This window comes from Boleophthalmus pectinirostris, unplaced genomic scaffold (genome assembly GCF_026225935.1).
Source record: "Boleophthalmus pectinirostris isolate CB_2022bp ecotype Guang Dong unplaced genomic scaffold, ASM2622593v1 HiC_scaffold_3, whole genome shotgun sequence".
In the NCBI taxonomy this organism is placed as follows: domain Eukaryota; kingdom Metazoa; phylum Chordata; class Actinopteri; order Gobiiformes; family Gobiidae; genus Boleophthalmus; species Boleophthalmus pectinirostris.
Genome location: NW_026571299.1, coordinates 850,847 through 875,846, shown reverse-complemented (window position 1 = coordinate 875,846; position 25,000 = coordinate 850,847). Strand labels below are relative to the sequence as shown.

Below are 25,000 nucleotides of genomic sequence, written 5' to 3'. Positions count from 1 at the left end.
ACGTAGTTGTCGTACATGTCGGTGTGGTTCTTACGTAGTTGTCGTACATGTCGTAGTCGTGGTTCTTACGTAGTTGTCGTACATGTCGGTGTGGTTCTTACGTAGTTGTCGTACATGTCGTGTGTGGTTCTTACGTAGTTGTCGTACATGTCGGTGTGTAGTTCTTACGTAGTTGTCGTACATGTCGGTGTGGTTCTTACGTAGTTGTCGTACGTATTGTCGTACATGTCGTGGTTCTTACGTAGTTGTCGTACATGTCGGTGTGGTTCTTACGTAGTTGTCGTACATGTCGGTGTGGTCGTTTCTTACGTAGTTGTCGGTGTGTTCTACGTAGTTGTCGTACATGTCGGTGTGGCTTACGTAGTTGTCGTACATGTCGGTGTGGTTCTTACGTAGTTGTCGTACATGTCGGTGTGGTTCTTACGTAGTTGTCACGTGTGGTCGTACATGTCGGTGTGTGTCGGTAGTGTCGTTACATGTCGGTGTGGTTCTTACGTAGTTGTTCGTGTGGTTGGTTGTGGTTCTTACGTAGTTGTCGTACATGTCGGTGTGGTTCTTACGTAGTTGTCGTACATCGTGTTTAAGGTTCATGTCTTGGTTTTACGTAGTTGTCGTACATGTCGGTGTCTACGTTCTCGTGTACGTTCTTACGTAGTTGTCGTACATGTCGGTGTGGTTCTTACGTTAGTTGTCGTACATGTCGGTGTGGGTTCTTACGTAGTTGTCGTAGTTTACGTAGTTGTCGTACATGTCGGTGTGGTTCTTACGTAGTTGTCGTACATGTCGGTGTGGTTCTACGTAGTTGTCGTACATGTCGGTGTGGTTCTTACGTAGTGTCGTGTGGTGTGGGTTCTTACGTAGTGTCTCGGTGTGGTTCTTACGTAGTTCTCGTACATGTCGGTGTGGTTCTTACGTAGTTCTCGTAGATGTCGGTGTGTTCTTACGTAGTTGTCTGTACGTAGTTGTCGTACATGTCGGTGTGGTTCTTACGTAGTTCGTCATGTCTGTGGTTCTTACGTAGTTGTCGTACATGTCGGTGTGGTTCTTACGTAGTTGTCGTACATGTCGGTGTGGTTCTACATACGTAGTTGTCGTACGTACTAGTTCGTGTGGTTCTTACGTAGTTGTCGTACATGTCGGTGTGGTTCTTACGTAGTTCTCGTAGATGTCGGTGTGGTTCTTACGTAGTTGTCGTACATGTCGGTGTGGTTCTTACGTAGTTGTCGTAAGTCGTGTGGTTCTTACGTAGTTGTCGTACATGTCGGTGTGGTTCTTACGTAGTTGTCGTACATGTCGGTGTGGTTCTTACGTAGTTGTCGTACATGTCGTGTGGTTCTTACGTGTTGTCGTAGTTGTCGTGTGGTTCTTACGTAGTTGTCGGTACGTAGTGTCGGTGTGGTTCTTACGTAGTTGTCGTACATGTCGGTGTGGTTCTTACGTAGTTGTCGTACATGTCGGTGTGTTCTTACGTATTGTCGGTGTGGTTCTTACGTAGTTGTCTACATAGTGTCGTACATGTCGGTGTGGTTCTTACGTAGTTCTCGTAGATGTCGGTGTGGTTCTTACGTAGTGTCGTACATGTCGGTGTGGTTATGTTCTACTTACGTAGTTGTCGTACATGTCGGTGTGGTTCTTACGTAGTTCTCGTACATGTCGGTGTGGTTCTTACGTAGTTGTCGTACATGTCGGTGTGGTTCTTACGTAGTTCTCGTAGATGTCAGGTGTGGTTCCACTCCAGTCCGTCGTCCAGGACGGTGATGACGACTCCTTTCCCGGTGATTCCTTTCTGCCACACAGGGATCACGTGCAGGTCCAGTTTGGGCAGAGATGGAGACGTCCGAGTGTCTTGCTGCAGGGCACAAGGGCAGAGGGCAAACTGTCAATCAAATGCTCCTCCTACTACTCCCTCACTCCTCCTGCTTCCTTTCCTCTCTCTCCTCTCCTCTCTCCTCTCTCCTTCTCTCCTTTCCTTTCCTCTCCTCTCTCCTTTCTCCTTCTCTCCTCTCTCCTCTCTCCTCTCTCCTCCTCTCTTCTCTCCTTTCCTCTCTCCTTCTCTCCTTCTCTCCTCTCTCCTCCTCTCTTCTCTCCTTTCCTCTCTCCTTCTTTCCTTCTCTCCTCTCCTCTCTCCTCCTCTCCTTCTCTCCTTCTCTCCTCTCCTCTCTCCTCCTCTCCTTCTCTCCTTCTCTCCTTCTCTCCTCTCCTCTCTCCTCCTCTCCTTCTCTCCTCCTCTCTCCTCCTCTCTTCTCTCCTTTCCTCTCTCCTTCTCACCTTTCCTTCTCTCCTCTCTCCTCCTTTCTTCTCTCGTTTCCTCTCTCCTTCTCTCCTCTCTCCTCCTCTCTTTCTCTCCTCCTCTCTTTCTCCTCTCTCCTCTCTCCTTCTCTCCTCTCTTCTGTCCCTCTCAGATCTTGTCTTTCTCCTCTTCTTCATCTAAAGGTCACACGCTCCAGTCTTTTTCTTTTTCTTTTTTTTTTTTCTCTGTGACATTTAGACCCTCGAGTCCTGGACCGGGTCTTATCAGAGTCCAGACTAAAGGTCTAAAGGGCCTCTCCAAGACCAAAGACCTCACAAAGACCGGACCGAGACCAGATAAAGACCAGACAAAGACCTCACAAGGACCTCACAAAGACCTCACAAAGACCTCACAAAGACCTCACAAAGACCTCACAAAGACCCGGCAAAGACCCGACAAAGACCGGACCAGGACCAGACAAAGACCGGACTGAGACCAGATAAAGACCAGACAAAGACCTCACAAAGACCTCACAAAGACCTCACAAGGACCTCACAAAGACCTCACAAAGACCTCACAAAGACCTCACAAAGACCGGACCGAGACCAGATAGAGACCAGATAGAGACCAGACAAAAGTCGTGTCCTTCTGCTCTGAGGACTCTTCACTCTTCACTTTTTCACTTTTTCACTTTTGACTTTTTTCTCGTGGCTCTGGAGCTTCACGTGTACGAGACTCCGCCCTCCCGTCGCTCTTTCTCTCTCCTTCTCTCTGTTTCTCTCTCTCTTTCTGTTTCTCTCTCTTTCTCTCTCTTTTTCTCTCTCTCTTTCTTCCTCTTTGTTTCTCTGTTTCTTTCTCTTTTGCTCTCTCTGTTCATCTGTCTCTCTTTTTCTGTTTCTCTTTCTCTCTGTTTTTCTCTCTCTCTCTCTCTCTCTCTCTCTCTCTCTTCTCTCTCTTCTTGTCGTTTTTTTGCGTGTGGTGTTTTCGGTCGTGTTCTTTTGCTTTGAAGACTTCTGAAGTCGTTTTTCTTGTCGCTCTGGGGAGCTCGGTGTGTACGAGGCTCCGCCCCCGCGTCGCTCTGGGGAGCTCGGTGTGTACGAGGCTCCGCCCCCGCGTCGCTCTGGGGAGGTTCTACGTGGACGTCTAGGGCAGATCTTTGACTGAAACTTTAGTCGTGTTTAAACTCTGTGTCCGAGTTTAAAAACAAACACAAATGTTCAAATCTCCACTGAATCATTTCAATTTAAATTAAATAAACGAACTTTGATGAAATTAAATCTGAATTTCCTCAGAAATAATTAAACTCCTCCTCCTCTTCTTCTTCTTCATCCTCCTCTTCTTCCTCCTCTTCTTCATCAGACTCACGTCAACAAACAGAAGAAAAACACAACAAACTCTTCCTCCTCTTTCTCTCTCTCTTTCTCTCTCTCCTCTTTCTCTCTCTCCTCTTTCTCTCTCTCCTCTTTCTCTCTCTCCTCTTTCTCTCTCTCTCTTCTCTCTCTTTCTCTCTTTCTTTCTCTCTGTTCCTCTCTGTCTTTCTCTTCCTTTCTCTCTTTCTCTTTGTTACTCTCTCTCTTTCTTTTTTCTCTCTTTCTCTCATTTTCTTTCTCTCTCTCTTTCTCTCTGGTTCTCTTTCTTTCTCCGTTTATTTTTCTTTATTTTCTTTCTCTCTTTATCTATCTGTTCCTCTCCCTCTTTCTCTTTCTTTCTCTCTTTCTCTCTGTGTCTTTCTCTCAGTTTTTCTCTTTCTTTCTTTCTTTCTCTCTGTTTCATCTCTCTCTTTCTCTGTTTTCTCTTTCTTTCTCTCTTTTCTCTCTTTTCCTCTCTTTCTCTTTCTTTCTCTCCCTCGCTCTCTCCTCCTCTCATCTCTCATCTTTCCTCTCTCTCTCTCTCTCTCTCTTTGTTACTCTCTCTTTCTTTCTCTCGCTTCATCTCTCATCTCTCCATTCCTCTCTCTCTCTCTCTCTCTCCTCTCTTCTCTCTCTTTCTTTCTTTCTTTCTCTCTTCTCTTTTCTCTGATTCTCTGGTTCTCTCTCTTTCTCTTCCTTTCTCTCTTTCTATTTGTTACTCTCTCTCTCTTTCTTTTTTCTCTTTTTCTTTCTTTCTCTCTCTCTTTCTCTCTGTTCATCTCTTTTTTCTCTTTGTTCCTCTCTTTCTCTTTCTTTCTCTCTTCCTTTCTCTCATTCTCTTTGTTACTCTCTCTCTCTGTCTCTCTCTCTCTCTTTATTTCTCTCCCCGCTCTCTCCCTCGCTTTCTCCTCTCTCTTTATCTTCATCTCTCCATTCCTCTCTTTCTCTTCTCTCTTCTTGTCGTTTTTTTTTTTTTTTTTCTGTGGTGTTTTCGGTTTCTGCGTCCGTCACTGACGACGATGACTCATGTGAGACGGAGAGACCACGAGAGGACGAGTGGAGGGAGGGAGGAGTGGAGGGAGGGATGGACGGAGGGATGGACGGAGGGGGGGGCAGGTGGTGGACGAGTGCAGCGTCATTAAAGGGGAGAATTATCACGAAGAAAAACAAACAAACAGCTGCAGAGAGAGAGAAGAGAAGAGAGAGGGAGAGGAAAAGAGGAGAGGAAAGAGGGAGAGAGAGAGAGCAAGGGAAGGGAAAGGGGGAGGAAAGGGAGAGAGAGGAGAGAAAGAGTGAAAGATGGAGAGAACAGGAGAAAAAGAGAGAGAGAAGAGAGGGATTAAAGATGGACGAGAGGATGGAGGGATGGAGGGATGGAGGGATGGAGGATGAGTCACAGGCAGGACTCTCTCTCTTTCTCTCTCTCTTTCTCTCTTTTTCTCTTTTCTCAGGTTTCTGTTGGATTCCTTTCTTTTTTTTTTTTTCTTTTTTCTGATCTGAACAAAAACTGAAAAAAACAAAAACAAAACAACACCAGACCTGAACTAGACCTGGTTTAGACCTGGTTTAGACCTGGTTTAGACCTGGTTTAGACCTGGTTTAGACCTGGTTTAGACCTGGTTTAGACCTGGTTTAGTCCTGGTTTAGTTGGTTTAGACCTGGTTTAGACCTGGTTTAGTCCTGGTTTAGTCCTGGTTTAGACCTGGTTTAGTCCTGGTTTAGTCCTGGTTTAGTCCTGGTTTTGGTTTAGTCCTGGTTTAGTTCTGGTTTAGTTCTGGTTTAGTTCTGGTTTAGTCCTGGTTTAGTCCTGGTTTAGACCTGGTTTAGTCCTGTTTAGACCTGGTTTAGTCCTGGTTTAGTCCTGGTTTAGACATGGTTTAGTCCTGGTTTAGTTCTGGTTTAGTCCTGGTTTAGTTCTGGTTTAGTCTGGTTTAGTCTGGTTTAGTTCTGGTTTAGTCCTGGTTTAGTCCTGGTTTAGTCCTGGTTTAGTTCTGGTTTAGTTCTGGTTTAGTCCTGGTTTAGTCCTGGTTTAGACCTGGTTTAGTCCTGGTTTAGTCCTGGTTTAGTCCTGGTTTAGACCTGGTTTAGACCTGGTTTAGTCCTGGTTTAGTCCTGGTTTAGACATGGTTTAGTCCTGGTTTAGTCCTGGTTTAGACATGGTTTAGTCCTGGTTTAGTTCTGGTTTAGTCCTGGTTTAGTTCTGGTTTAGTTCTGGTTTAGTTTGTTTAGTCCTGGTTTAGTCCTGGTTTAGTCCTGGTTTAGTGGTTTAGTCCTGGTTTAGACCTGGTTTAGTCCTGGTTTAGTCCTGGTTTAGACATGGTTTAGTCCTGGTTTAGTTCTGGTTTAGTCCTGGTTTAGTTTCCTGGTTTAGTTCTGGTTTAGTCCTGGTTTAGTTCTGGTTTAGTCCTGGTTTAGTCCTGGTTTAGTCCTGGTTTAGTTCTGGTTTAGTCCTGGTTTAGTCTGGTTTAGTCCTGGTTTAGTTCCTGGTTTAGTCCTGGTTTAGTTAGTTCCTGGTTTAGTCCTGGTTTAGTTAGTCTGGTTTAGTCCTGGTTTAGTTCTGGTTTAGTCCTGGTTTAGTCCTGGTTTAGTCTGGTTTAGTCCTGGTTTAGTTCTGGTTTAGTCCTGGTTTAGTCCTGGTTTAGTTCTGGTTTAGTTCTGGTTTAGTTCTGGTTAGTCCTGTCCTGGTTTAGTTCTGGTTTAGACCTGGTTTAGTTCTGGTTTAGTTCTGGTGAGTCACAGTTTGACTTTCGTCTGCGTCACTTTTGTTCTTTTTCTTTTTCTTTCTCTCTTTTCTTCCGTGAGGTCAGAGACGAGTCAAGTCATTATCCCTCCGTCCGTCCTCCACCTCATCCCTCCATCCTTCTCTCTCTCCGTCAGGTCAGAGCTCTGAGTCACACGTTTATCCATCCCTCCGTCCATCCCTCCGTCTATCCCTCCATCCCTCCATCCATCCTCCATCCATCCCTCCATCCCTCCATCCATTCCTCCATCTATCCCTCCATCCCTCCATCCCTCCATCCATCCATCCCTCATCCATCCCTCCATCCCTCCATCTATCCCTCCATCCATTCCTCCATCCATCCTCCTCCCTCATCTATCCCTCCATCCCTATCCTCCCTCCATCCCTCCATCCATATCCATCCATCCTCCATCCCATCCTCCATCCCTCCATCCATCCATCCATCCCTCCATCTATCCTCCATCCCTCCATCCCTCCATCCCCTCCATCCATCCCTCCATCCATCCATCCCTCCATCCATCCCTCCATCTATCCCTCCATCTATCCCTCCATCTATCCCTCCATCCCTCCATCCCATCCCCATCCATCCCTCCATCTATCCCTCCATCCCATCCATCCTCCCATCCCATCCATCCCATCCATCCCTCCATCCATCCATCCCTCCATCCTATCCTCCATCCATCCCTCCATCCATCCCTCCATCCCTCCATCCCTCCATCCCTCCATCTATCCCTCCATCCATCCCTCATCCCTCCATCCATCCCTCCATCCCTCCATCCCTATCCCTCCATCCATCCATCCATCCCTCCATCCCTCCATCTATCCCTCCATCCATCCCTCCATCCATCCATCCATCCTCCATCCATCCCTCCATCCATCCCTCCATCCTCCATCCATCCCTCCATCCCTCCATCTATCCATCCTCATCCATCCATCCATCCATCCCTCCATCTATCCCATCCATCCCTCCATCTATCCCTCCATCCCTCCATCCATCCCTCCATCTATCCCTCCATCCCTCCATCCCTCCATCTCCTCCATCCATCCCTCCATCTCTCTGTAAAACAAACTCACATCCGTCCGTTTATCTCTCCATCCGTACATCCTCCACTCGTTTATCTGCTCCTCTTCATCCCTCTCTCCCTCCCTCTTTTCTCTCTTTTTTTCTGGATTAAACGTCGAGTTTCAATTAAACAAATGAGACACAAATACTGCAGTACTACCTCAAATACTGCAGTACTACCTCAAATACTGCAGTACTACCTCAAAAGTACTACTGCAGTACTACCTCAAATACTGCAGTACTACCTCAAATACTGCACTACTACCTCAAATACTGCAGTACTACCTCAAATACTGCAGTACTACCTCAAATACTGCAGTACTAACATGTGCACTACAATACTACCTGCATATATCACAATCCTACTACAGAGTACTACAGAGTACAACAAAGTACTACAGAGTACAACAAAGTACTACAGAGTACTACAGAGTACTTCTTGCGAGTCTCTTTTCTTTTTAATTGTTTTCTGTTGTATTTAGAAGTATTAATATTATTATTACTACAGAGTACTGCAGAGTCTACTATCCACTCCACACAGTATTAGTAGTATTAGTAGTATAAGTAGTAGTAGTAGTAGTAGTAGTAGTAGTAGTATAAGTACTTACGAGGTACCACTGTTGGTTCCACATGGGGTCGGTGAAGAGTTTGTCCACGTCTGATCTCAGACTCGCTCGTTTACTCCTCGTTTTCTCGTACTGTTGCTCCGCCCACAGCACCTGACACCGACAGGGACAGACAGGGACAGACAGGTGAGACAGGTGAGACAGGTGAGACAGGTGAGACAGGTGAGAGACAGGTGAGACAGGTGAGACAGGTGAGAAACAGGTGAGAGACAGGGGAGAGACAGGGACAGACAGGTGAGACAGGGGAGACAGGGGAGACAGGGACAGACAGGTGAGACAGGTGAGAGACAGGTGAGACAGGGACAGACAGGTGAGACAGGGGAGACAGGTGAGGGACAGGTGAGACAGGGACAGACAGGGAAGACAGGTGACACAGGGGAGACAGGTGAGACAGGTGAGAGACAGGTGAGACAGGGACAGACAGGTGAGACAGGTGAGACAGGTGAGACAGGGGAGACAGGTGAGACAGGTGAGACAGGTGAGACAGGGACAGACAGGTGAGACAGGTGAGACAGGGAGACAGACAGGTGAGACAGGGAGACAGGTGAGACAGGGAGACAGGTGAGACAGGTGAGACAGGTGAGACAGGTGAGACAGGTGAGACAGGGAGACAGGTGAGACAGGTGAGACAGGTGAGACAGGTGAGACAGGTGAGACAGGGGAGACAGGTGAGACAGGGGAGACAGGTGAGACAGGTGAGACAGGTGAGACAGGTGAGACAGGTGAGACAGGTGAGACAGGTGAGACAGGTGAGACAGGTGAGACAGGGAGACAGGTGAGACAGGTGAGACAGGGACAGACAGGTGAGACAGGGGAGACAGGGAGACAGGGACAGACAGGTGAGACAGGGGAGACAGGGACAGACAGGTGAGAAAAGAGCGAGGGGAGAGTGAGGGGCATTTGTCCATGTTACTTCAGAAAATAAGACAGTAGTATTTGCAGTAGTAGTAGTAGTAGTATTTGCAGTAGTATTTGCAGTAGTAGTAGTAGTAGTAGTATTTGCAGTAGTAGTAGTAGTAGTAGTATTTGCAGTAGTAGTAGTAGTAGTAGTAGTAGTAGTAGTAGTAGTAGTATTTGCAGTAGTAGTAGTAGTAGTATTTGCAGTACTGACCCTGTCGTCCTCGGACAGTCTCTTGGTGACGTGCGTCGCGCTGCGTCTCGATCGTCTCGGGTGACGTCTGTGTTTGAAAAGGTAATGATCATCCAGGGCCCCAATCTGGCAACGCAAACACAAACTCACATTATACTCCCAATCTGGCAACGCAAACACAAACTCACATTATACTCCCAATCTGGCAACGCAAACACAACTCACATCACATTATACTCCCAATCTGGCAACGCAAACACAAACTCACATTATACTCCCAATCTGGCAACGCAAACACAAACTCACATTATACTCCCAATCTGGCAACGCAAACACAAACTCACATTATACTCCCAATCTGGCAACGCAAACACAAACTCACATTATACTCCCAATCTGGCAACGCAAACACAAACTCACATTATACTCCCAATCTGGCAACGCAAACTCACATTATACTCCCAATCTGGCAACGCAAACACAAACTCACATTATACTCCCAATCTGGCAACGCAAACTCACATTATACTCCCAATCTGGCAACACAAACACAAACTCATATTAAACTTTTAACTCTGCATCTGGCAACACACGATTTTATTCTTAAACTTTGAATGTTTGAGTTGTGTCATTTTGTCTCAAAAATCTCAGGTCCCAATCTGGCAACAACAACGAAGATTCAACTTTAAACTCTGGATGTGTTATTTTAATTTTAATTTTAATGTTCATTTTAAAATGTGAAGAATGAAGAAAAAAATGACCCTGAGTCCAAAAAACTCGACAGTACGACGGAGTAAAAGGGTCAGATAAAAAAAACAAAACAAAAACATGCTGGCGACAAGAATAAAGTCATAACATTTTGACATTAAAGTCGTAATTTTACGAGAATAAAGTCGAAGCCAGAAAAAGTCGTAATTTTACAAGAATAAAGTTGTGATTTTATGAGAATAAAGTCGTAATTTTACGAGAATAAAGTTGTGATTTTATGAGAATAAAGTCGTAATTTTACGAGAATAAAGTCGTAATTTTACAAGAATAAAGTCATAATTTTACAAGAATAAAGTCGTAATTTTATGAGAATAAAGTCATAATTTTACAAGAATAAAGTCGTAATTTTATGAGAATAAAGTCATAATTTTACAAGAATAAAGTCGTAATTTTATGAGAATAAAGTCATAATTTTACAAGAATAAAGTCATAATTTTATGAGAATAAAGTTGTAATTTTATGAGAATAAAGTTGTAGTCAAAATAAAGTCATAATATCAGGAGAACATCAGCGGCTCGTGGAGAATTTGGAGCATTTTGTAAAGGAGAAGAATCTGTGTTTCATTCGTTCACTTGACTGAACAAGGACTGAATCAGGACTAAATCAGGTCCGGAACCAAACCAGAACTAAGACCAGGACTGAGACCGGGACCAAACCAGGACTGAAAATGGTTTAGTCCTAGTTTAATCCTGGTTTAAGTCACGGAAATGGGAAATGGCGTTTCCGTGACTTTAAAATGCGATGCGGGACTGAACCAGGACTGAACCAGGACTAAACGAGGTCCGAGACCAGATCGGGACTGAGACCAGGACTTAAACCGGGATCAGACAAGAACTGAGACAAGGACAGAACCAGGACTAAACCAGGACTAAACCGTTTTCAGTCCTGGTCTGGTCCCGGTCTCAGTCCCAGTCTAAGTCCTGGTCTCAGTCCCGATCTGGTCTCGGACCTCGTTTAGTCCTGGTTTAGACCTGGTTCAGTCCGGAGGTGTAAATAATGAAGAAAATTGTTGTTTTTTTCGTTTTCTTATTTTTGGTTTTATATTGAAAAACAAGGTTCTTCTTCTGCCGCATTTTTCATTTTGACTTTGATTTTATTACGACTTTAATGTTGAAATGTTACGACTTTATTCTTGTAAAATTATGACTTTATTCTTGTAAAATTATGACTTATTATTGTAAAATTATGACTTTATTCTTGTAAAATTATGACTTTATTCTCGTAAAATTACGACTTATTCTTGTAAAATTACGACTTTATTCTTGTAAAATTATGACTTATTCTTGTAAAATTACGACTTATTCTTGTAAAATTACGACTTTATTCTTGTAAAATTATGACTTATTCTTGTAAAATTACGACTTTATTCTTGTAAAATTATGACTTTATTCTCGTAAAATTACGACTTATTCTTGTAAAATTACGACTTTATTCTTCTAAAATTACGACTTTATTCTTGTAAAATTATGACTTTATTCTTGTAAAATTACGACTTATTCTTGTAAAATTACGACTTTATTCTTGTAAAATTATTACTTTAATGTTGAAATGTTACGACTTTATTCTTGTAAAATTATGACTTTATTCTCGTAAAATTACGACTTATTCTTGTAAAATTACGACTTTATTCTTCTAAAATTACGACTTTATTCTTGTAAAATTACGACTTTAATGTTGAAATGTTACGACTTTATTCTTGTAAAATTATTACTTTATTCTTGTAAAATTATGACTTTATTCTTGTAAAATTATGACTTTATTCTCGTAAAATTACGACTTATTCTTGTAAAATTACGACTTTATTCTTGTAAAATTATGACTTATTCTTGTAAAATTACGACTTATTCTTGTAAAATTACGACTTTATTCTTGTAAAATTATGACTTATTCTTGTAAAATTACGACTTATTCTTGTAAAATTACGACTTTATTCTTGTAAAATTATGACTTTATTCTCGTAAAATTACGACTTATTCTTGTAAAATTACGACTTTATTCTTTAACTTTCTTGTAAAATTATGACTTTATTCTTGTAAAATTACGACTTATTCTTGTAAAATTACGACTTTATTCTTGTAAAATTATTACTTTAATGTTGAAATGTTACGACTTTATTCTTGTAAAATTACGACTTTATTCTTGTAAAATTATGACTTTATTCTTGTAAAATTACGACTTTATTCTCGTAAAATTACGACTTTATTCTTGTAAAATTATGACTTATTCTTGTAAAATTACGACTTATTCTTGTAAAATTACGACTTTATTCTCGTAAAATTACGACTTATTCTTGTAAAATTACGACTTTATTCTCGTAAAATTACGACTTATTCTTGTAAAATTACGACTTTATTCTTCTAAAATTACGACTTTATTCTTGTAAAATTATTACTTTAATGTTGAAATGTTACGACTTTATTCTCGTAGCGCCAGCATGTTTTTTTTTTTTTTTTTTAATGTAACCCTTTTACTCCGTCGTACAACAGGAAACAGATTCATGACGATTGTTTCTTCCAAACTCGTCACTCGTCACGTGATCAGGGGCTGGACCCGGTGAGCTCTGTCCACCTGTCAGCGGTTTACAGACAGGTGCAGACAGGTGCAGACAGGTGACCGTAAGTTCCCGGGCAGAGTTTGTTTTTTTCCGGGAGCAAACACGAGGCGCGCGCTCTTTTTGTTTACCGGGAAATGAGCCGCTTTACGACTTTAATGAGTTTTTGTCAGTGACGTCAACGCGCAGGAAATGAAACGTGAGACGGAACCGAGTCTGAAAAAGTGAAACACGAGTTTGACTTTTACCCGGAAAATATTTACCAACAAATGAAACTCGTGAAGTTTAAAAATCCTGCTCCGATTTTTCCCTGGAAAATCTGCAGTTTTAAAAAAGTCACAAAAAACACAAACCGAAAGAAACAACACAGAGAAAAAACCAGAACTAAACCAGGACTAAACCAGAACTAAACCAGGACTAAACCAGGACTAAACCAGAACTAAACCAGAACTAAACCAGGACTAAACCAGGTCTAAACCAGAACTAAACCAGGACTAAACCAGGACTAAACCAGAACTAAACCAGAACTAAACCAGGAAACCAGGTAAACCAGGACTAAACCAGGAACTAAACCAGGACTAACCAGGACTAAACCAGAACTAAACCAGAACTAAACCAGGACTAAACCAGGGACTAAACCAGACTAAACTAAACCAGGACTAAACCAGGACTAAACCAGGACTAAACCAGAACTAAACCAAACCAGGACTAAACCAGGACTAAACCAGGACTAAACCAGGAAAACTGAACCAGACTAAACCAGGACTAAACCAGGACTAAACCAGGACTAAACCAGGACTAAACCAGGACTAAACCAGGACTAAAACCAGGACTAACCAGGACTAAACCAGGACTAAACCAGGACTAAACCAGGACTAAACCAGAACTATGGTTTAGTCCAAAATTAAATGTTCCAAAATTAAACCTGTCAGATTTAAACATGCCAGAGTTAAACATTTGAGAGTTAAATGTTCCAGAGTTAAATGTTTTGGAGTTAAATGTGGTGGTGTTAAAGTGCCCATGTGCAGTGTCCCAGACTTTTTAAATCCACATAATCATAAACGACAGCAGGTGTGGGAGGGCATCTGATACAATATATTTATACAACAACATCAAACTCACAAAAACAAACAAACAAACAAACAAACAAACTCTCCCCGTGAGTCAGATGCCCTCCCGCAATCCTACACGAACTAAACCAGGAACTAAACCAGGACTGAACCAGGACTGAACCAGGTCTAAACCAGGACTGAACCAGGAACTAAACCAGGAAACCAGGTCTAAACCAGGACTAAACTAAACCAGGACTAAACCAGGTCTAAACCAGGACTAAACCAGGACTAAACCAGGACTAAACCAGGACTGAAACCAGGACTAAACCAGGACTAAACCAGGACTAAACCAGGACTAAACCAGGTAAACTAAACCAGGACTAAACCAGGACTAAACCAGGACTAAACCAGGACTAAACGAAACCAGGACTAAACCAGGTCTAAACCAGGACTAAACCAGGACTAAACCAGGACTAAACCAGGACTCTAAACCAGGACTAAACTAAACCAGGACTAAACCAGGACTAAACCAGGACTAAACCAGGACTAAACCAGACTAACCAACAACACAACAACTGGGAGGGCATCTGCATCTGGCACATAGTTCTGGGACTGGTTTAGTCCTGGTTTAGTCCTGGTTTAGTCCTGGTTTAGTTCTGGTTTAGTAAAAGATGACGTCACATTTCCTGATCATAAATCTATATTATTCTATTATTATTCTACTCTCCCCGCCGTGACGTCACGCCGTTGTCACCTGTTGCGCGGGCGCGGGGCCGTGTTTTCCCCCCTGTCACCGGCGGCAGGGACTCACCTGTCGGACCAGGTCGTACTCCAGCTCTTTGGCGAGCGCGCGCGCCACCGCCAGCCCCCCCGGGACCTCCACGGCCCACTCGTTCAGGTACTGACGCTCCCCGGGCGGCGGCGGCGGCAGGGCATCCGAGCCAAACACGAGCAGCGCACACGCGACGAGCAGCGGCAGCGCGGCGGGGACGACGCATCGCGCTTCCATCAGGCACGAGGCGACGAAGAAGAGGAAGAGGAGGAAGAGGAGGAAGAGGCCGGGGGGAGGAGAGCGGCACACGGAGCGCGCACGAGCGGGGAGAGGAGGCGCACGGGCTCCGGCGTCGCGGGGTCTCGTCGGTGTCGCTGGTTCCGGTCGGCGTCGGGGGTTCTAGTCGGGGGTTCTCGTCGGAGGTTCTCGTCGGAGGTTCTCGTCGGCGTCTCGGGTTCTGGTCGCGGGGTTCTGTTCGGCGTCACGAGCAGGTGCGGGTTCCGTGGGCGCGCGGGAGGATCACGGTGCGCGTCTGAGGAGCGCGTGAGGGTCTGTGTGCGTCTGTGCGTCTGAGCTCGCGACGGGGCGTGAGGGAGGAGGGGGGGTGGGGGGGCGGGGGGCGGTGCGCGTCAAAACTACGGCGGCTGTGACGTCAATCTGCCGTCTCCCGTCATCCCCCTCCTCCTCCTCCTCATCCCTCCATCCGAGACCGAGAGAGAGAGATGATCCTCCGAGATAAAGAAGAGAAGAAAAGAGAGAGAAGGAAGAGAAGGAGGAGGAGAGGAGGAGGAGAAAGAAGAGAAAGAAGAGAATAAAGAAGGAAGCAAAGAGAGAGAGAGAAAAGGAGAGAGGAGGAGAAAGTGAAGGAGAGAGAGAGGAGAGGAACATCAAGTCGTCCACGTCTCCCTCTTCACCTCCTCCACTCTGTCCTCCGATCCCTCCATCCAAACACAAGTAAATATGTTTATAAACTAGAGCCGTATCGATAAATCTCTGTTCGATATTTACTGTGATATTTTAGGCTGATGCTAATTGTAGATGAGAAAATTTTCTGTTTTAAAAATATTCTGACAAGATTCTGGTGTGAATTATTTCCATCATAATCCCAAGAGTTCAAATCAAAAACATGTTTCTTCGTGTTTTCTGCGCTGAAATGAATCATGGGAAATGTAGTTCTGATGTTTATAAACTGTTGTTACTGTTAAACCAAAGACACTTGTGATTCGATTTATTGTGACGATACGATATCACGATATTTCAGTTACTGTGACAGTCCCTAATATAAACATATATAAAACACACCTGATACAGAACTTTATATTTATGTTTTTATGTCTTATCTGTTCATTTACATATTTCACACACATTTATATTTTCTTCTTTTGTTCATGTATAAACTATTTATAATCCTCCCCCCGTGTTCATGAAACCTGCTCCTCTGTTCATCCTCACACATTTACCTGTATATATATTTGTATTTATATATATTTGTATTTATCTGTAAATATTTGTATTTATCTGTATATATATTTGTATTTATCTGTAAATATCCATCCATCCATTTTCGTCCGTTTATCCGGGGTCGGGTCGCGGGGGCAGCAGTCTAAGCAGGGACTCCCAGACTTCCTTCACCCCAGACACGTCCTCCAGCTCCTCCGGGGGAACCCCGAGGCGTTCCCAGGCCAGTCCAGAGACATAGTCCCTCCAGTGTGTCCTGGGTCTTCCCCGGGGCCTCCTCCCGGTGGGACATGAACACCTCCCGAGGGAGACGTCCAGGAGGCATCAGAACAGATGCCCGAGCCTCAACTGGCTCCTCTGGACGTGGAGGAGCAGCGGCTCTACTCCGAGCTCCTCCCGTGTGACTGAGCTCCTCACCCTATCTCTAAGGGAGACGCCCAGCCACCCTGCGGAGGAAACTCATTTCGAGCGCTTGTATCCGCGATCTCGTCCTTTCGGTCACTACCCAGAGCTCATGACCAGAGGTGAGAGTAGGAACGAAGACTGACCGGTAAATCGAGAGCTTCGCCTTTCGACTCAGCTCCTCTTCACCACAACGACCGATACAGCGACCGCATCACTGCCGAAGCTGCACCGATCCACCTGTCAATCTCACGTTCCATCCTTCTCTCACTCGTGAACAAGACCCCGAGATACTTGAACTCCTCCACTTGAGGCAAAGACTCCCCACCCACCCGGAGAGGGCAAGACCACCTTTTTCCGGTCGAGAACCATGGCCTCAGACTTAGAAGAGCTGATCTTCATCCCAGCCGCTTCACACTCGGCTGCAAACCGCCCCAGTGCACATTGCAGGTCCTGGTTCGATGAAGCCAACAGGACAACATCGTCCGCAAACAGCAGAGATGAAATCCTGTGGTCCCCAAACCGGACCCCCTCCAGCCCCTGACTGCGCCTAGAAATTCTGTCCATAAACACAATGAACAGAACCGGTGACAGGGCAGGCCCTGGCGGAGTCCAACATGCACCGGGAACAGGTCTGACTCACTGCCGGCAATGAACACAGCTCCTGCTCCGGTCATACAGGGACCGGACAGCCCTTAGCAAAGGGCCCCGGACCCCATACTCCCAGAGCACCCCCCACAGGACACCACGAGGGACACGGTCGAATGTCTTCTCCAGATCCACAAAACACATGTGGACTGGTTGGGCAAACTCCCATGAACCTCGAGCACCGATGGAGAGTGTAGAGCTGGTCCAGTGTTCCACGGCCAGGACGAAAACCACACTGCTCCTCCTGGATCTGAGGTTCGACTATCGGCCGGATTCTCCTCTCCAGTCCCTGGCATAGACCTTACTTACCGGGAAGGTTGAGGAGTGTGATCCCCCTATAGTTGGAACACACCCTCCGGTCCCCCTTCTTATACAGAGGGACCACCACCCCGGTTTGCCAGTCCAGAGGTACTGTCCCCAACCGCCACGCGATGTTGAAGAGGCGTGTCAGCCAAGACCCACAACATCCAGAGACTTAAGGTACTCAGGACGGATCTCATCCGATCCCGGAGCCACCGAGGAGCTTTAACCACCTCAGTGACTTCAGCCAGGGTGATGGATGAGTCCGCCTCCGAGTCCCCAGCCTCGGCCTCCTCCTCGGAAGACGTGACGGTGGGATTGAGGAGATCCTCAAAGTTTTCCTTCCACCGCCGGACAACGTCCCCAGTCGAGGTCAGCAGCTCTCCCCCCGCACTGTAAACAGTGTTGGTGAAGAACTGCTTTCCCCTCCTGAGGCGCCGGACGGTTTGCCAGAATCTCTTTGAGGCCGTCCGATAGTCCTTCTCCATGGCCTCCCCGAAATCCTCCCAGCTCCGAGTTTTTGCCTCCGCGACCACACGGGCTGCAGCACGCTTGGCCCGCCGGTACCCGTCAGCTGCTTCAGGAGTCCCCCGAGCCAGCAAGGCCCGATAGGACTCCTTCTTCAGCTTGACAGCATCCCTTACTTCCGGTGTCCACCACCGGGTTCTGGGGTTGCCGCCGCGACAGGCACCACAGACCTTACGCCCACAGCTCCGAGCAGCTGCATTGACAATAGAGGCCGAGAATGAAGCCCACTCAGGACTCCATATCTCCAGCCTCCCCCGGAATCCGGGAGAAGTCCTCCCGGAGGTGCGAGTTGAAGGTCCCTCTGACAGAGGCTCCGCCAGACGTTCCCAACAGACCCTCACTACACGCTTGGGCCTGCCAGGTCTTTCCGGCTTCCTCCTCCGCCAGCGAACCCAACTCATCTGTATATATATTTGTATTTATCTGTATATATATTTGTATTTATCTGTATATATATTTGTATTTATCTGTATATATATTTGTATTTATCTGTATATATATTTGTATTTATCTGTATATATTCACTAGACTCACATCAGTCTCCTGCTCTTCTCATCCACATTTTATTTTCTTTATTTAAACATGTGAAAGAAAAAAAACATGAATCTGATCGAAAACAGAAGAAAGAGAAAAAAACAGAAAAAAACAGAGAGAAACAGAGAGAAACAGAGAGAAACAGAGAAACAGAGAGAAACAGAGAAACAGAGAGAAACAGAGAGAAACAGAGAACAGAGAAACAGAGAGATGAAAGGGAGGGGGGGGGGGGGGGGGGGGAGCTAAAAATATCGTTTAAAAACAACGACAGGAAACGTCATCACGTCCTCGAAGAGAAAAATCCCAAACATTTAAATGATCTGATTTAGTCCTGGTTTAGTCCTGGTTTAGACCTGGTTTAGACCTGGTTTAGTCCTGGTTTAGTCCTTTTAGTCCTGGTTTAGTCCTGGTTTAGTCCTGGGTTTACCTGGTTTAGTCCTGGTTTAGTCCTGGTTTAGTCCTGGTTTAGTCCTGGTTTAGACCTGGTTTAGTCCTGGTTTAGTCCTGGTTTAGTCCTGGTTTAGTCCTGGTTAGTCCCCTGGTTTAGTCCTGGTTTAGTCCTGGTTTAGTCCTGGTTTAGTCCTGGTTTAGTCCTGGTTTAGTCCTGGTTTAGTCCTGGTTTAGTTTAGTCCTGGTTTAGTCCTGGTTTAGTCCTGGTTTAGTCCTGGTTTAGTCCTGGTTTAGTCCTGGTTTAGTCCTGGTTTAGTCCTGGTTTAGTCCTGGTTTAGTCCTGGTTTAGTCCTGGTTTAGTCCTGGTTTAGACCTGGTTTAGTCCTGGTTTAGTCCTGGTTTAGTCAGTGGTTTACCTGCTCCTGACGTCACCAGCCCGAGGTCACGTGACGCGGCGGGAGCAGGAAGAAGGGATCGATAAAAAAAAGAGATTAAAAAAAGAGATTTGGAGAAAAAGAGAAAAAACAGAGAGAAGAAGAAGAAGAGAAGAAGAAGAAGAAGAGAGAAGAGAAGAAGAGAAGAGCGAGTGGAATCTGTAAACAAACTGAAGAAATCCTCTTTTTATTTTTGTCTTTATGAAAATTGTGTAACCGCGGACTGACGTCACTGTCACGTGGTCTCACCATAGCAACAAGAAGAGAGAAAAAGAACCAGAACCAGACCTGGACCAGACCTGGACCAGACCTGGACCTGGTTTAGTCCAGGTTCAGTTCTGTTCATTAAACTGGTTGAATGAGACAAACACTTGAGGAGAGAAAGAGCCGTGTTTACTCACGTGCACGCTCACACGCACGTGCACGCTCACTCACACACACACGTGCACGCGCGCACACGGGGGCGGCGCGGGGGGGGGCGGTGTCATGTGACCTGAGCAAACGCCGTCACCTGGAAACAAGTGTTTACCGAGAGAAAGAAAGAGAAGAGATGAGATGGAAAAAGAGAAAGAGGGAGAGAGGAAGAGAAGAGGAGGAAGAGAAGAGGAGGAAGAGAGATAAAAGAGGAAATAGCACGTGGGAGGAGAGGAGTAACTGTAGTTTTTCTCCAGTTGAAGCAGATCTGTGGAGTCTGGTCCTGTCACAATGATTCACTGCAGTTTTCCTCTTCTCCTCTGTTCCTCTTCTTCTTCTTCTCTCTCTCTCCTCGTGTGTTCAGTTTTTATCTTTCCATCAGACTCGTGGTGTTTCACACTGAAAGAGCAACTCGTCTGTATAAATGTCACAAAAACATCTCAGAATAATCTGATGGACAAATGTCACAGATCCACGTCTCCACAGACACATCAGAACATCTGAGAACATCTGAGAACATCTGAGAACATCTGAGAACATCTGAGAACATCTGAGAACATCTGAGAACATCTCAGACCCCAGACACTTCCTCCAGTCCAGAGACATCGTCCCTCCAGTGTGTCCTGGGTCTTCTCCTCCTCCGGTGGGACATGAACACCTCCTGAGGGACACGTCCAGGAGACATCAGAACAGACGTCCTCCCCTCAGACGCTCCTCTCCACGTGGAGGAGCAGCGGCTCTACTCCGAGCTCCTCACTCTGTCTCTAAGGGAGACGCCCGGACGCCCTGCGGAGGAAACTCATCTGTGTCTCTTGACACGACGACAAAGTTGATTCTGGAGCTTCAGTGGAGGACGTCCTGGAGCCACATGTTCTGATGGACACTTGTGCTCCTGGTGTTGGTTCTGGACAAACTGTGACTCACACAGACGTCCAGTAACAGAACACAGCTCAGGTTCAGATCAGGAGGACGTTCCTCTCCAAGTGTCACTGGTAGAACAGTCGGTGCACTGTCCAGGTCCTGGCAGAAGGTCGAGTACTCGAGTACTCTGCACTGCTGTTGGGCCGTGGGCGACACCACAGTGAAAGACCCCGACCTGCAGGTGCAGGGACACGAACCTCTAACACACACCGCCCCCGACAACACCAGAAGAACAGAGTCCAGACCCTCGAGGAGTTGGGCTCCAGGTCCCAAACTGTGTCTGATGAAGCCGACTGAATCTGATCAATGTTCAACCTCCTGCTGGAGGCTCCGCCCCCTGAGGTCACATGTCTCCACAGTCTCCATGTTCTGAAGATCCACTCCTCGAGGTGCTGCTGTCCTCCACCGCCCACATCTCTGCACCAGCTCCTCATGGATCCTCCTGCTCTGCTCGGCCCCGGGCCCCGGTGACGCAACTGACACAAACCCCCTCCTCCTCCTGCAGGTTCAGACGACGCTTCAGCCACAGACTCCGACTGAAACATGAGTCTCCTGTTTGGTCTTTAGAGGCTGAAGGTTCAATTCCCAGAAAAAACACAAACCCCAAGAAACAAACAAACAAACAAACAAACAAACAAACAAACGTGAAACTCACTCGTTTAACGTTTTTACGTCTTTATTGAAGCTTCTGTTTTTCGCACAAACACAAAGATCTGACAGTCCTGATACAGTGTGATACACCCAGCCCCGCCCCCTCACTCAACCCCACCCCCCTCTGTGTGACACATCCACTCAGCCCCGCCCCCCTCACTCAGCCCCGCCCCCCTCACTCAGCCCGCCCCCCTCACTCAGCCCCGCCCCTCTGTGACTTCCTCTTTAATCTTAAAATGACACAAACTCCACATGAACCTGAACAGTGTGGTTTAGAAAAGCCTCTGCGACTGGTTTAGACCCGGTTTTTCACTTGGTTTAGTTCTGGTTTAGTTCTGGTTTAGTCCTGGTTTAGTCCTGGTTTAGTCCTGGTTTAGTCCTGGTTTAGTTCTGGTTTAGTCCTGGTTTAGTTCTCTTTTAGCTCTGGTCTCAAATGGGTGGCGTTGGCTTGTGGGCGGAGCCTCGTACTGGCTCGTGCTGCTAACCGTGAGGAGGATTGTGAAGTGGATTTAGCAGAACTCTTTGGTGCTTTTTTAAAAACACTGGATATATTTCTGTTCTGTGTGAGTTTGCGTCATTTCCCGGACCCGACGCTGATCCGGGTTTTGCGACTCGAGACTAAACGACAGAAAACAAAACGTGACGTGATTTGTGAAACGTCCGCGGCGTTCGTGGATCTCAGCGCTTCTGATCCGATGTAAACGTTACACTTTTGTGGAAAGTCCGTCCCGTCACGCTGGACTCTAGTGTCAAAAACTCCAAACCAAATCTGACCCCAAAACATTCCACATTTTTACACAACTCATTTAGATTTTTTTTTAAAGATTCTACACGTTCAAAATCATTTTTATAATCTGATAAAATGTCTAAATCTGCTTCGATCACCATCCAAAACTGCAAAAAAAGAACATCGAACGTCTGATCCGACTCTTTAAAGACGCACTGTGGGACATTTCCGCTGAAGGATCCTCTGCAAGTGACGGCTCAGAGGTAAATGTTCCGCAGTGAAGCTTTAAACGTTTTATCTGCTCATGTTTATTCAGTTACGACGACTGAAAAACCACGTCTGTGTGTGTGGGCTCGCCTCTCCAGAGACCTGACCTGTAGACCTGGTTTAGTCCTGGTTCAGTCCTGGTTTAGTCCTGGTTTAGTCCTAATTTAGTCCTGGTTTAGTCCTAATTTAGTCCTGGTTTAGTCCTAATTTAGACCTGGTTTAGTCCTAATTTAGTCCTGGTTTAGTCCTAATTTAGTCTTAATTTAGACCTGGTTTAGTCCTAATTTAGTCTTAATTTAGACCTGGTTTAGTCCTAATTTAGTCCTGGTTTAGTCCTAATTTAGTCCTGGTTTAGTCCTAATTTAGTCCTGGTTTAGTCCTAATTTAGTCTTAATTTAGTCCTGGTTTAGTCCTAATTTAGACCTGGTTTAGTCCTAATTTAGTCCTGGTTTAGACCTGGTTTAGTCCTAGTTTAGTCCTGGTTTAGTCCTGGTTTAGTCCTGGTTTAGTCCTGGTTTAGTCCTGGTTTAGAAAAGTGACCCAGTGCAGCTTTAAGATTTTTAAACCGAGGTGTTGTTTCTTTTGTTTTTCATCTTTTTAAATTTTTTTTGTGTTTTTTTAAATTTTTATTTCTTATTTTTTTTGGCATCAGAGCAACAAAATTTCCTTCGTAAAATATTTAAATTGATTTGTAATTTATTGAAAAACCTTTCACCGTAAACAGTCGTGATTTATTTTACAATTTGAGTCATTTTTAACTGAACGAGACATTCGTTTTTTGCAGTCGTTCTCCCTCCTCCGTCTTAAACTCATCTCGTCTTTTTTACATAATATTTCCCTCTTTCTCCCTCCTCTTTTTTTTTTTCTCGTCTTTTCGACCCCAAACGCACGAGAGATTTGTGCAAAACATTAAAACGTCATAAATTCATATCTACATCCGAACTCGAACTGAACTCAAACATTCAAAGTTTAGAAAAATACATTTGATCTGATTCATCCAGAAAAACCAACGCTCCGCAGACTCCGGCGGCAGCGGCAGCAACGGCAACGCCAACGCCAACGCCAACGCCGCCAACGCCAACGCCAACGCCAACGCCAACGACCTGCGAGAGAAAAGGGATTATTACTATTTTAAACACATCATTAGGTTTTATATTTTACTCCAAATCTGACACGAGACGCTTTAAAGGTCGTATGGAGGATTTTTTGTTTGTTTCAAATTGTCAATGAAAGTTTAAAACACCGTTACAGAGACGCAGCAGCTTTGTAATTATGATGACAAAAAAAAAAATAAAGAAAATCTATCAACTGTGGACGTGTTGAGGCCAGAGAAACATCAGCCAATAGAAAACGAGGCTGCCTCATTTTCTATTGGCTGTTAGGTCGTCAATCAAACTAAACCCTAAGTTTCTAAGGTAACTATGCAGCAGTTCTTAGAGCAGGGGTGTCAAACTTATTTTGGTCCGGTCTAAACCAGGTCTAAAACTAAACCAGGTCTAAACCAGGTCTAAACCAGGTCTAAAACCAAGTCTAAAACCAGGTCTAAATCAAGTCTAAACCAGGACTAAACTAGATCTAAACCAGGACTAAACCAGGTCTAAATCAGGACTAAACCAGGTCTAAACCAGGACTAAATCAGGTCTAAACCAGGTCTAAACCAGGACTAAACCAGGTCAAAACCAGGTCTAAATCAAGTCTTAACCAGGACTAAACTAGACCTAAGCCAGGACTAAACCAGGTCTAAACTAGATCTAAACCAGGATTAAACCAGGATTTAACAGGACTAAATCCTGCTGTGGACGTGGCTCCTTTTCAATCAATAATATTTTTAATTTGGTTCAGTAAAGTCAGAGCTTTTTTTTTTATTTTCTTTTAACAAACAAAACATCTTAAGTTCCTCTACAACAAATCAAGTAATCCGAAGTAATCAGATTACTTTACTCACTTTAAGTAATTTAATGGATTCCGTTACAAACTACATTCTGGGACATGTAATCTGTAATCTGTAGAGGATTACATTTTAAAGTAAACTTCCCCACACTGCGCCTCTGTCCCGTTCTCCTGGTGCGAGTGAAAAGACAAAAACGAGGAAGAGGCTGAAACCCGACGAGCGACAGTCGAGATCTGAACCCATGACGCTCGCAAAATTTACACCGCGGAAAAAGATTTCACGTTTCCTGAAAGTGAAGCTGGACTTTATTTTCCACGATGTGATTTAAACGCAGAGAGAAGGAAACGTCCTGGTTTAGTCCTGGTTTAGTCCTGGTTTAGTCCTGGTTTAGTCCTGGTTTAGTCCTGGTTTAGTCCTGGTTTAGACCTGGTTTAGTCCTGGTTTAGTCCTGGTTTTAGACCTTGTTTAGTCCTGGTTTTAGACCTGGTTTCAGTCCTGGTTTAGACCTGGCCTGGTTTAGTCCTGGTTTAGACCTGGTTTAGACCTGGTTTAGACCTGGTTTAGTCCTGGTTTAGTCCTGGTTTAGAGACCTGGTTTAGACCTGGTTTAGTCCTGGTTTAGACCTGGTTTAGACCTGGTTTAGACCTGGTTTAGTCCTGGTTTAGACCTGGTTTAGACCTGGTTTAGTCCTGGTTTAGACCTGGTTTAGACCTGGTTTAGTCCTGGTTTAGACCTGGTTTAGACCTGGTTTAGTTCTGGTTTATTGATCTAAACTCTGGTCGTGTCGTTTCCTGCTCCGAGTCTGTAAACGTCTCAACTCTTCAAAAGTTTATAAAAGTTTAAATCTGTTGACTGAAGGTTTATGGAATATTTATGACAGGTGCATGGTGACAGGTGCAGGGTGACAGGAGCAGGGTGGCAGGTGCAGAGTGACAGGTGCAGGGTGACAGGAGCAGGGTGACAGGTGCAGGGTGACAGGAGCAGAGTGACAGGTGCAGGGTGACAGGTGCAGGTGACAGGTGCAGGGTGACAGGTGCAGGGTGACAGGTGCAGGGTGACAGGAGCAGAGTGACAGGTGCAGGGTGACAGGTGCAGGGTGACAGGTGCAGGGTGGCAGGTGCAGGGTGACAGGTGCATAGTGACAGGTGCATGCAGGTGCATTGACAGGTGCAGGGTGACAGGTGCAGGGTGACA

The 25,000-nt window shown here is 45.3% G+C and overlaps 3 protein-coding genes across 3 annotated transcripts in view; 1 reads left to right on the top strand and 2 right to left on the bottom strand.

Moving 5' to 3' along the window:
- Positions 1-14,776, bottom strand: part of pcsk1 (proprotein convertase subtilisin/kexin type 1) — a 32,602-nt gene extending 17,826 nt beyond the window's left edge. The window contains 4 exon segments of the mRNA XM_055160890.1: positions 1,670-1,849; positions 7,991-8,101; positions 9,120-9,224; positions 14,281-14,776. Of these exon segments, the coding sequence (XP_055016865.1) occupies positions 1,670-1,849; positions 7,991-8,101; positions 9,120-9,224; positions 14,281-14,478 (594 nt within the window). The 5' untranslated portion in view covers positions 14,479-14,776.
- rplp0 (ribosomal protein, large, P0) overlaps positions 1-25,000 on the top strand; it is a 230,359-nt gene that overhangs the window by 2,743 nt on the left and 202,616 nt on the right. The window lies entirely within an intron of this gene.
- Positions 22,539-25,000, bottom strand: part of cast (calpastatin) — a 78,636-nt gene continuing 76,174 nt past the window's right edge. The window contains exon 35 of the mRNA XM_055161009.1: positions 22,539-23,018. The gene's annotated coding sequence lies outside the window, so the exon portion shown is untranslated. The remainder of the gene's footprint in view (positions 23,019-25,000) is intronic.